Below are 11688 nucleotides of genomic sequence, written 5' to 3'. Positions count from 1 at the left end.
TTTTTCTAGAGGACGTGAGTAGCATGTTAGGACACTGCTGCCTCCGCAAGCGTAACTAATGCAAGTACAGCGTAACATGTTTTCATTAAGCGCTCCGATGAAGCTCCCGTCTTGATGGGTGCCCCTGAACGACATAGTAGCCCAGGGTGATTTCCTGGCTGGATCTATTTTTTTGAACGTAAAAGCCTGATGTTATAAGGAAAGAACGAAAATTAGGATACAAGTTTCCATTCACAACTGCAGCTGAAATTATGGACTAAACATGAAGCTGCCTTTAACACAGCTGTAAGTAGCTGCTATTATTAGTGCGAACTTACTATTCCGATAGGTAAACCCGGAGCAAGACATTGCGGTGTTCGTAATTAAGTTTGTGCCAAGTGACAGAAATGGGTAAAATTAAATCAAATAAATATCCATGACATGTATTTGAACCCGGGGTGGCTTTGCTGTGCACTGCGTGACAACACTCTGCTATCGCCGCAGTTTTTTTCCTTAATGCCTGGAAGTAAGGCTAGAACACCCCTCACGTTAACAGCAACCCTATCTCGCGCTCTGCATTGTGCATCGTGTTCTTTACCAACTAATATTATTATCAGACTAATATTCGCGCTTTCAGCTATGTGGAGGTAGAGACAGAGAGAGATGCGCGTTGCATGCGTTGGCGTGGAGAACCGGCAGAAACACGGCACTAGAGCAATACGCGTTGGCGTCGACAACATGGCTGCTTTTAAACGCCGCACTGGAGCATAGTCTGCCGGCGTAGATTAGACAAATTGGCATTGACGATGAAAAAAAGTTGAAGACTCGCATAACTGGCGCCGTAGGTCAGTGGGCACCTCAATAGTGCTTTCAGGTACGTGGCGGTGGTGTCCACCTGCAAAAACTGTGCTCTCGCAGAATATTTCGGGCTTAGCAATGCTAAACCGGCAGCCATTTTTTACTGAAGCTTTACGTTTTTCATATTTTCCAGCGGTAAGTGTTAAAGACTACTTCGTTATAAATGTGGGTTATACGCACGTCCTCCCCGGCATGTGTAAATAGTGCTGCTGTTTCCTAACTTCCACTTGTACAAGAGGCAGCTCTGAGCTCGCACGAGAAATGAACGAACTAAAATCGAGATTCCTTGCCTGTTACACGGCACAACACTCGGCGTGTACCGAGTGCGAAAGGTGATACAAGTCGTTCTGGCCGATAATCCACACAAGACAACAGGTCAAACATGCCCCCGCCAGTCCTTCCATGTGCGGATTCTAGACTACTGCGGACACAAGCTCGCCTGTAAAGAGACCCGACTGCTCCTACACATCCATTTGCCCTCCTGCATCGATGGCCGGGCCGTATGGAATTAGCCGCAGGGCACATATCAGCCGCCACTTCGCCTTGAGCCGGAACGAGATCTAATGAGACGGAGATGGGAGCACTCCTTGCCCTCCGTATCGAAACCGGAGCAGTCGTGTGATGACGTCGTGGTGGGGGCGTCTGTTCTCGATTGCATTATGCCAAACCTAATAAGGCCAGGAAGCAGCAATACGCGCGGAAATGTCATGTTCGGTGGCTGTAGTGGCCGCCAATGCAAACCGCTCAGATTTGCGCATTAGTGCGTTCGCGAGCACCGGAAGAGTGTAGCCAGAGGTGGCATATACACCTGATATCGTGGGAAAACTCCATTAGTGGGGGCTCAATCGTTCATTTTTTTTCCTTAATAAAACAGTTGCTGCGAGTCGTTCGCACCCTCTTGAAGGCTTTTATTGGCTAAATAGCAGTGTCTCACTTTCTCGCTTTTTGAGGAGAATTTGGTAAGCTACTAGGAATTGAAAATGTGTCAGTGATTTGCACGCTTGCTGAAGAACAATAATTTGCATATGTCAGCATGATTCGAACCCAGTGCCCGCCGCAGGAGAGGCGAAAGAATTAGTACGAGGTCCCCCTGCGTCACCCTCAATTTCAGCAGAAGTGGGCGAGCTGAATCAAACCAAACAAACTTGCGTTAGTGAAAATCGCTTGCTAGATTTAGAGAGAAGGCAAAGAAACGGACGAAGTATAAAGTTTATAACACCCGGCCACAAGTACAAGTGCCTAATGATTGCAGAAAAATAATTTCTGTCAACGCTTCCGAAACTTCTCCCCGGAGGAGTTATTATACGTCTTTGACTGCGAGCAAGCCAACGACAACAAAGTATCAATGGTTGCTAGCACAGCTTCCAAGTTGGTTTCTTAATAAGGACTCCTAAATTTTTTGCATCAACTTAAAAACTTGAAGAATACACTATTTGCCGCGATGTATTACTTCACAGAGTAGGGAGTTATCAGTCGGAAATTTTACTATAATGGTGCATCTCGCTGATAAAACTTAAGATATTGTTACGGGGATGTAACGGTATTACGGTTACGGTAAGTCTGTATTGGCGGCTGCGCTGAGATGGCCAGCACTAAGCTCAGACTCCAAGGGCCCAGCTACCCACTGTCAACGTCGTCGTCGTCCAGCGCACCGCCACTTCTTCGTTCACGTTTCGTTAACTTATTCAGTAACCAGTTCACCGGTAACACTATCCCCCTCGGCTGAAGGCAACGTCCTGGTGCGAGTTAGGCGTGGGATGTCGAGGGTGGGTGATAGGGCTTGATGGTTGGTTGGTTGGTTGGTTGGTTGGTTGGTTGGTTGGTTGGTTGGTTGGTTGGTTGGTTGGTTGGTTGGTTGGTTGGTTGGTTGGTTGGTTGGTTGGTTGGTTGGTTGGTTGGTTGGTTGGTTGGTTGGTTGGTTGGTTGGTTGGTTGGTTGGTTGGTTGGTTGGTTGGTTGGTTGGTTGGTTGGTTGGTTTATGTGGTTTAACGTCCCAAAGCGACTAAGGCTATGAGAGACGCCGTAGTGGAGGGCTCCGGAAATTTCGACCACCTGGGGTTCTTTAACGTGCACTTACATCGCACAGCACACGGGCCTCTAAAATTTCTCCTCCAAAGAAATTCAACCGCCGCGGCCGGGATCGAACCCGCGTTTTGGGGGTCAGCAGCCGAGCACCATAACCACTGAGCCACTGCGGCGGCGTGATAGGGCTTGAGGCGAGCCACATGAACGACCTCCGATGTCAGTGGAGCGGACGGGGACTTTCGATGAAGCGGCGTGATCTCATAGGTTACGTCGGTCACTGCCCTTAATACACGATAAGGACCTGTGTAGCGCGGCAGAAGTTTTTCACATAACCCCACACGACGGGTTGGGAGCCACAGCAAGACGAGAGATCCGGCAGGGTAGCGCACATCACGGTACACCTCCACCGCACCTCCCCGCACCTCCCCGCACCTCCACCAAATGATACGTGGTGGCAAGCCAAGGAAGAGAACAACATGATGACCGATGAAATATTATTTCATCTAGAAATATTATTTCAACTAGTACGTAACAACTGAAGCGCAATCTTTCTAAAAGACCACGTACATAAAAAGTTCTTATACGAGGGACCGCAACTGTGCCGCCCTGTACTAGTTCTTGATCTGTATCTTTATTGTGCTGCTTCATCGACCATACATTAATGACAAGCCACAGTATAAATTTCATAAATTACATCTCCTGTGCCTATTGCACAATCTTTGCCTTTCTTTTTTCCACAACGAGTATAAAAATCACATGCGCGTTAGAATCAGGTAATCACGGTATGTAGCCTCGCCTCTGGTTGACGTCTACATGAGAGATAATTTATCTTAGAGCATAATGAAGCAGTGTTCAAATCCTATTTTAGAGCCAGTTTACTAACAGGATTACAGCAGGCCAGACCGGAAGGACTGAGACGATACGCAGTCCTAAGCGTTCGTCCTTATGCACAGGTTATTTATATATTTATTTATTTATTTATTTATTTAAACATACTGCAGGCCCTTTTCGGGACCATGCAGGAGTGTTTACAATGCATAACTGTGATCAAACAGAGTAAAAAACAAAAATTCAAAAATACATAGATGTTCTTTGAGCCAAACACAAAAAGAGTAGAAGAGAATTAAACAGAAAAGTCAATTTTTTCAATTCTAATTAAGAAATAGTCCCACGGACGTACACTTCACCGCATCTTCAGGCAATTTATTCCAATATAATATAGCATCTGGAAACAGGGAGTACTTGTGAATATTTACATGGCTGACTGGCTGACGCAATGTTTTACTATGGTTAGTTCTAGGCGAGCGTTTGAAAGGCAGGTATAAGTATTGCGAATTGGTTATTTTGAAGTGGCCGATACCACAGACTAGGTTGGGCGCAACTGCTCAGAATGCACAATGACGGCGACAAAGCGAGTGAGTGTTCCTGTGTAACGTGGCCTAGTAAATGCGCCATTTTCTCTCCCCTGCATTAACAGTGCGCTGCTATGCCTCCGTTATTGCGTAGCATCCGCGACAGGCCCGGAAGGCCGCCGTAAATTGTTATCCAGTGCCCTGTAAACTGAAGCGTGCCTGTGAAGCCATTCTCGCCGTTTCAGGGCGTTGTGAAGCGAATGATGGCACCGTCGAGAAGGACGTAGTACAAGCACTGGTCTTACTAGGCAATACGAAACGGAGAGCTGAAAGAATACTTCTTACACGGTCTAAACGCTAAAAGATTCACATTTATAAGGACTCTCAGCGGTGGGACATTCTAACTGCCTGCGTCCGAACAGTACGGTTTCTTAACGGTGTCGTCAGGTGACCGGGCCGAGCCTTTCCCACGTTAAGTCGCGCATTTACCTAACCACAGAGCTGCACACGAGCGATGCTTGTGATAGCGGGTACTGCAAGGAGAGATGATGAGTAAAACAGCGATGACGAAGTGTAATCGCAGCAAACATACACACTGATACAGAGCAGCCGCCGACATCCTGACCTTCATCATGATAGCAGAGCCTTCAATAGCCCGCATAGCGCGCTTCTACTCCCGTCGCGCTGGTACCCTGAATGTGGGCGCCAAGCCATTCGGACCGTTCACACGGTAAGTTTAAAAAAGTTCGCTTCGTGTTCGCCCTCCGATTCGACGTGGTCTCTGGATGATGTTCGCCCGAGTTTTCCGAGAACAAGAGCTAAAAGCATTCTATGCTCAAAATATGGATAAAGAAAAGAACCGGAAAGAGCGGAGCAGTGCGGGAACGCCTCCACAGTGACGCCGCCCAATGCCAGCTGTCAAAATGAACGGCCCTCACCCAGTCCGGGCACATCGCACGACGGGCGCACTCATGCGGTTCTGCAAGGAACGCTGACCTTCTGGGTTCCCGCCAGGCACCGGAAGGATAGTTGCCAGCGCTGCACGCCTGGGCCCGGAGCAGCATCGATCCTCCACGCTTGCTCGCTAATCAGTGACCGCACCAAGCTGTGCTCGCTGGCGGCTTTTCTGGCTGGGATGGTCGCAGTACACACTGTCGTGCGTTCGCACCGGTGCTTGGACATGCAGGCAATCGTGGTCAGGATGTATGCGAATTTTCCCGTCGTGTAGCTGGTACACATGATTTCTACGTTTTCGGGCACTTTTCTTGTATTTTTTTTTTTGCATTTGAATGGCCTTTGTCCGACCAATATCAGGAAATGTTATAGCACGCTAAGTAAGTGAATTGGTAGAAAAGTTGGCCCCGCAGTGGCCGTGAGCCACAATTGTCATGAACACGCTCGGAGTGCTGCTTGTAGCTTCCACCAGTTTACATACAGGACCTCAGCGCTTTCGGCCACTTTACCATTTATATTGTTAATCTGAGAACACCAAACATTTCCACAGAAGACCTAAACAGACAAACACAGACGATAAAATTTTGCTCTATTACCCTTCTCGTATAGATTTTTCACCACGAAATAAATTATTTTCACCACCAAAAAAAAATAGCAGTGGTTTAACTGTTTTTAAACCTTGACAGAGCGAAAGATCCATTACTCTCGGCTACGGTGGGTTAGACGCTTGAAATGCCACGCAGGCGTTTCAGGCACACTGTCAACCGCGCTCTCATCCATACCGAAACTGCATGCGAGAGCGGCGTCGCCTCACTCAGAATCACGTGCATAAACACGCGACCACATCTAACGGAGCTGCGGTCGGCACATCGTGGTCGGAGCAGGGGCGCGGCGGCTGCAGCTGCGGCAAGTCACGTGGTCTGACGTCACAGCAAAACCTATGGTGCACTTCCTGTTAAAGGTAAACTGCAACACCCGATGATCTTGGTGAAACATGGCAGAGTGGAGCGCTCGCTCCAAAATGAAGAAGTCATCACCAGGCATAGGCAGTATCGATGACACATGTAACTTCAATTTTATCTTTCCATGCTTCCGGTACTGAACATACATTTTTAGCGCATCGTGTATATAACGACACTGGAAACTAAGGAAAAAGATGTGCCACAGATTGTGAGGCTCTTTTGTGTGAAACTTTGAGCCAGCAGAGTTCGCTCAGGATGTAGAACAGAGAAAAAAAGGTGAATGGAGCAGAATGAGAAAGAGAGGATACCATTGCCGTTGACGCCGTGAGTCTTTATTATTCCCACGTTAAATGTTCGGTAGATTGACGACGTAAATATCGCGCTTCTACACACTCCATGACATAAGGAATGAAGAGACAGGCTCAGCGTTGTGGTAGCAACAACATTCCTTTGCCTCCAATTTACGTTGCGGTGGTCGATAAACAGGCGTCAGCGCTCCTATTCAACATATATATTAATGACGTATGCAACATCAGTAACTTAGTTAAATACATCATATATGCTGACGACACCAGTCTATTTTTGTCCTCACCTGACATCAAAGAACTAACTAGCACCGCATATACAGTTTTGTCATCATTATCTGAGTGGTCATCTTTGAACTCATTAAAAATAAACAAACTAAAAACTAAAGCTTTATTGTTCCATCCGAAGGGGCAGCATATAGGCAGTGTGCCACCACTCTATTTCGACAAAGCCCCCATTGAGTACGTGGAAACCTTCACATTACTCGGAGTGGTATTTACTGCTACTATGTCGTGGGACGCTCATGTAAGCAAAGTGTGCCTATCCCTTTCCAGATATATTGGGATAATTTCGCGGAATAAACACATTTTACCCGCCAAAACTAAGCTGAATCTGTACTATGCGTTCTTTTATTCTTATGTATCGTATTGCTTCCTTGTATGGGGACAAACCACAGCATCTAACGTCCAGAAGCTTCTAGTACTGCAAAAAAGAATACTTCGCGTAATTGCTAATGTACCGTATGATGCTCCGACACGTCCTATATACCAGCAATACAGAATGATACCCGTAACAAGAATGTTCGATTACAGGTTTGCATCCTTCTATAAAAAAATAATAGCCGAAGACGACACATTTCTTTCTAGCATTGTGACACTTACACCACATCAGACACCGTATATGACACGACAGCGTATCATCTATTCATTACCACGATGCAGAACAAACTATGGTTTTTCCACACTAAAATACATTCTTCCCAAATACTTGAACACGCCCTTTTATGACATGTTGCTCAGCATGTCTGTCTCGGCTATTCGAAATGTGTTTGCAAGCTAGGTCCCACAGTATGCGTACCCATGTATAGAATTCTATTGCATTGAACCGTAAATGTTGTGTAAAACCTTTATTCTGTTGTGCGGAATTACTACTTGTCCATGCAAAATGAAAACAAAGTTTCCTTTCATGCATGTATTTAAAAAAAAACAAAAAGTTTCTTTTTATGCACGTATTTAAAAAAAATGTTTCCTTTTATGCATATATTTACATGCCTTGTCTTTCCGTGTACCTTGCGTTGTTACCAGTGTATGAAGTAACCATCATAGTCGCTACCGAACTGCCTCTTTGTAGGGGTGGCGAGGCTTGTCAAGCGGTCGTAATGACTGCTTTTTTCTTGCCGCCCTCAGTTTTTGTAAAAAAAAGCTGAAATAAAGTGATTGATTGATTTTAACCGTGAGACGAAAAGACGAATTTCTGAGCCAACAGCTGGTCTCCGTATAATGTAGGGTAGCTGTGTAGCATGGACACATAACCAGCTGGATTAAAGCTAAGCAGTAATAACGCTGTGAAGTACAGACTGAAATTGGGGTTGATATGTGCTTTTCTTCGATATGAGTTTAAAACTTCCGCGAATGCGAAGTCCTTCCAAAAGCCCCTGTATGAGTGCCTACTTTACGAACGCACCGAAATTCAGTTTTAGACACCGCATGAAATCATCAGCCTTTGTGGAGTGCTACGTTTCAGCTTTATATACGCCGCTTCGTCTATCAGCATCTGTAGACAGGTTCCTGCAATATTGCATTGAAAGAAGTGAAATCAGAGCAAGTAGCTCCAGGTTCGTTTGGTGCTCGCGGTTTTGGGAAGTGGTAAATGACGAAATCAGATGTCTACTTCGCTTTGAAAACAAGCTTGACGGCAACCAAAACTTTGAAAACACTCTCCCCAACACCCATTTCTTGCCGCGTTTCGAGCGCAAGTGAAAGAAATGAGTTCGATTTGACAGGCTATTCCCAGTCTGTTTAGTTTCACAGGGCACGCCGCCGCCGCCAAATCCCATTACAGTTTTCTTTCCTTTCTTCTTTATTTTCGTATCACCTGTTTTATGGGATGTCATCTTCAATATCACTCGCAAGAAGCGCGCCAACGGGACGCTTTTTGGGAAGCTCTGTTATCGCGCCATCGGTAGACTTCATTCAACTTCTGCTTTTTCACTGCATGCACCGCCCATTATTTTCAGCAACCTTTCTTCGTTCAGAGTTATGAAAACCGCGTGACACTTTCGGGAAAGAAAATCAAGCCGTTCCTTATAAAAAATCTGTGGAATAGCCTTTTTCTTCAACCGGTCTGAACTTCAGACCTTCCACACGAATAAATATTGAGTAAATAAAATTAAGTTTTACTACAAGCGTCACTCCGATTATGAGAAAAGGAAAGCATAGATGCGAAAACAGCCTCGTGTGCCACACGTTGAGGGTGATAGAAGGAAAAGGCAAAGATCTTACGAAGACTTCCAATGAGTAGAACATACAGTAGTCGGTAAAAAGTGCTTCCGGGACTCAGAGAGAAAAAACAGGGAAACAAAATTTGTAACAGCACACGGGCACGTGAGTAGAAAAGTAGAAAGGATGTGGTGCATGCTGGGACAACATCTATGCTTTCAGGTAAAAAGACACCAACTATCAAACGTTCCAGGGCTATGCATATACACATTGCACAGAAGCTGCCACGCGAAAAGTGTATATTGAAGAGCGCCTTGGATGTGCGGCAAAGAAGAAGCCTCTTTTTTTTTTTTGTAATCAGATCCTCAAATGGTAGCTCTCACATGAAGACGGTCAGCAAACGTTTAAGTCAGCGATATTCGCATTTCATTATTCGGGCTCGGATGGGAATGGCTTATTTGACCGCATCTGTTTATTCCTTCTGCAGCTGCGTCTGCCAGTTTTTTATTACATGATGAGCTAGCAGACACCGGTCACGCTTAGCGGAAGGGCGATGGAGGGGTCGTTCGCTTTCAAGAATCCATGAAAGAGGAAATAAATGAATAATATTTTCGTTGGCGAAATGTCTGGATGCAGCAAATTTCGATGGAGCCCTGGACAAACACGATGAGTGCGACAGGCTACCCAAAAGGAGCATGGTTTGCAGTCACCACTCAACGACTACCATCGCAAATGTGAAGCGAAAGCGATATTGGTTAGTACCCACTATGTGCTGATAAGCCGGAGAAGTGAATTTGCAGTAATTTTCGTTTCTTTAATCAAGTTTTAATGTATTAAGCACAGTATCAATTTATGTCGATCTAGAAGGATGCAGCAAAAGCTGTCATCTCTAAAAATTTTCAGTGGACACCGCAATAGAAGAAATGTGAGAATTAAGAACGAAATCAGTATACGAAAGAAAAGGCCTGAACTAAGCGATTTTTTCGTGGCTTTTCGCTCTTCACCTCGTCCTAGTGCTGTGTTGTTCCTACTTGTTGCCATGTGCCAGCCAGCCCAAATTGCCGCATCAGTGTCAAAAGTGGTCGTCTTGGAGGTAAAATCACTCTCTGGGACTCTATTTTATAAGCATCGCAGCTATCTCTGTATCATGTACGCGACACGTAAGAACATCAACAATACAGACTTCCATCAGTAAAATCAATGGGCAAACGCTTATTGATACTTTAGAGACTGAAACGAAGCCATAGCTTTCACAGCTTACTTTTCCATCACAGGCTGCAGAACCTGAAGGTAATGTCTGGACTCCATCTGCTAAATTTACGGTTCGATTATCGATTAGATAATAACCTCGAACCATGTAACAAGTACCGAGAGCATGCGCAGTTCCATAGAGCAGCACCTCATTTATGTATTAGATTTTCAAGCTCAGCCTTACCAGAAGTGAGTTGCAAAAGGAGTGTCTCATTAACGTCAAGCGCTCAGAAGGTTATTCGCAATTTCTCTCATTTGCCTCTTTAAGGGCTCGGAGGGACAACGTCCAGATCTAGAGCCTGCGCTTATTGTTTTCTGCCTCACCAAATAAAACCCGAATGGCACTAGTCATACCTTCGCGGAGCCTTCTCTTCAACTTCTGCATACACAGTGCGAAAAGGGGTGGAAGGGTGTTATTATAGATTGACGAAAACAGGCTGTCGCCATTAACGCGAACTAAATCTTTGGTGACGATCCCTCTAAACGCAATAAGCACGCGCTGGAGTGCCAAACATAGCCTACGACGTAAACTTGGAGTAAATATAAAGCACACTACAATGCCGGGTCCAGCGTAGAAAAGTAAACCTCAGGCCGACATTGATAAATTGGTTCGCGGGCTGAGGATTTTGGATTGGATTGTAAAACGTTTATTGCCAACAGTCTGAAGGGCATATAGGCCCCCCGCCTAAACGACGGCCAGAAGGTCTTGGCTCCTGGCGGCGTCTTCGGCCAGTTGGACGACTTTTGTTTGAGTCTCCGGATCGGAGCTGAGTAGGAGAGCCTCCCATTGTTCAAGTGACTTTATTTTTTGTCCCTCCAGGGGGGCAAAAGGGCATTTCCAGAGAATATGGTTGAGATCCGCTTTGGCCTTACATTGCTTACACTCGTTTGAATATTGTCCCGGATAATAACGACTACACATAACCGGGTTCGGAAACGTATAAGTTTGGAGACGGCGCCAAGAGGTGGCCTGACTCTTTGTCAATGATTTATCAGCAGCGGGGTACTTTGTTCGATTGAGCCTATAATGTTGTGTGATTTCTCTGTAACCTACAAGACGATCCCTGTCTGCGAAGCCCTCGGTATGGCCACTGGCTCGGAAAGCAAGACCTCGAGCCAGTTCGTGAGCTGCTTCATTTCCAGCCAGGGATGCGTGTGCAGGTGTCCAGACTATGCGAATTTTGCGGTCGTCCCTTGCAGTCCGCAGGATTCCGTTCGTCAGAGGGGAGACCCTCCCCTTGGCAAAGTTCATCACTGCTACCTTTGAGTCACTGACTATCATTGACGCATCCGTGCCCACTATTGCAAGTGCGATGGCGGCTTCTTCTGCAATTTCGGGACTGTCCGTCGTGATCGAAGCGCCGGCTCGGAGATATGTCTCGGCGCTAGCTACCGCTATCACCATTCTCCCCCTCCCGCAATTAGCTGCGTCCACGTAGGCCACGTCTTCTATCGGATAGGTTTTGAAACATTTGCCGAGGGCTTCAGCCCGTTTCTCTCTGCGATCCTTGTGGTGGACGGGATGCATGCTTTTCGGTAGTGGTGGGATCATCAGCCTTTCGC

At 46.1% G+C, this 11688-nt stretch overlaps 1 protein-coding gene across 1 annotated transcript; it reads left to right on the top strand.

The window, feature by feature from the left end:
- The first annotated feature begins 6928 nt into the window (after positions 1 to 6928).
- LOC149342303 (uncharacterized) lies at positions 6929 to 7606 on the top strand. The gene has a single exon (XM_089542146.1). The coding sequence runs from the start codon at positions 6944 to 6946 to the stop codon at positions 7493 to 7495; it is 552 nt and encodes a 183-aa protein (XP_089398272.1). The 5' UTR covers positions 6929 to 6943; the 3' UTR covers positions 7496 to 7606.
- The last annotated feature ends 4082 nt before the right edge of the window (positions 7607 to 11688 follow it).

This window comes from Amblyomma mixtum, chromosome 5 (assembly GCF_055824585.1).
Source record: "Amblyomma mixtum isolate Tamu chromosome 5, ASM5582458v1, whole genome shotgun sequence".
Taxonomy (NCBI): domain Eukaryota; kingdom Metazoa; phylum Arthropoda; class Arachnida; order Ixodida; family Ixodidae; genus Amblyomma; species Amblyomma mixtum.
The sequence above is the reverse complement of the archived record's forward strand: the minus strand, read 5'-3'. Positions and strand labels throughout refer to the sequence as shown.

Coding starts and splice junctions, on each gene's coding strand:
- LOC149342303 (XM_089542146.1), top strand. CDS start 6,944: ATGTCGTGGGACGCTCATGTAAGCAAAGTGTGCCTATCCCTTTCCAGA.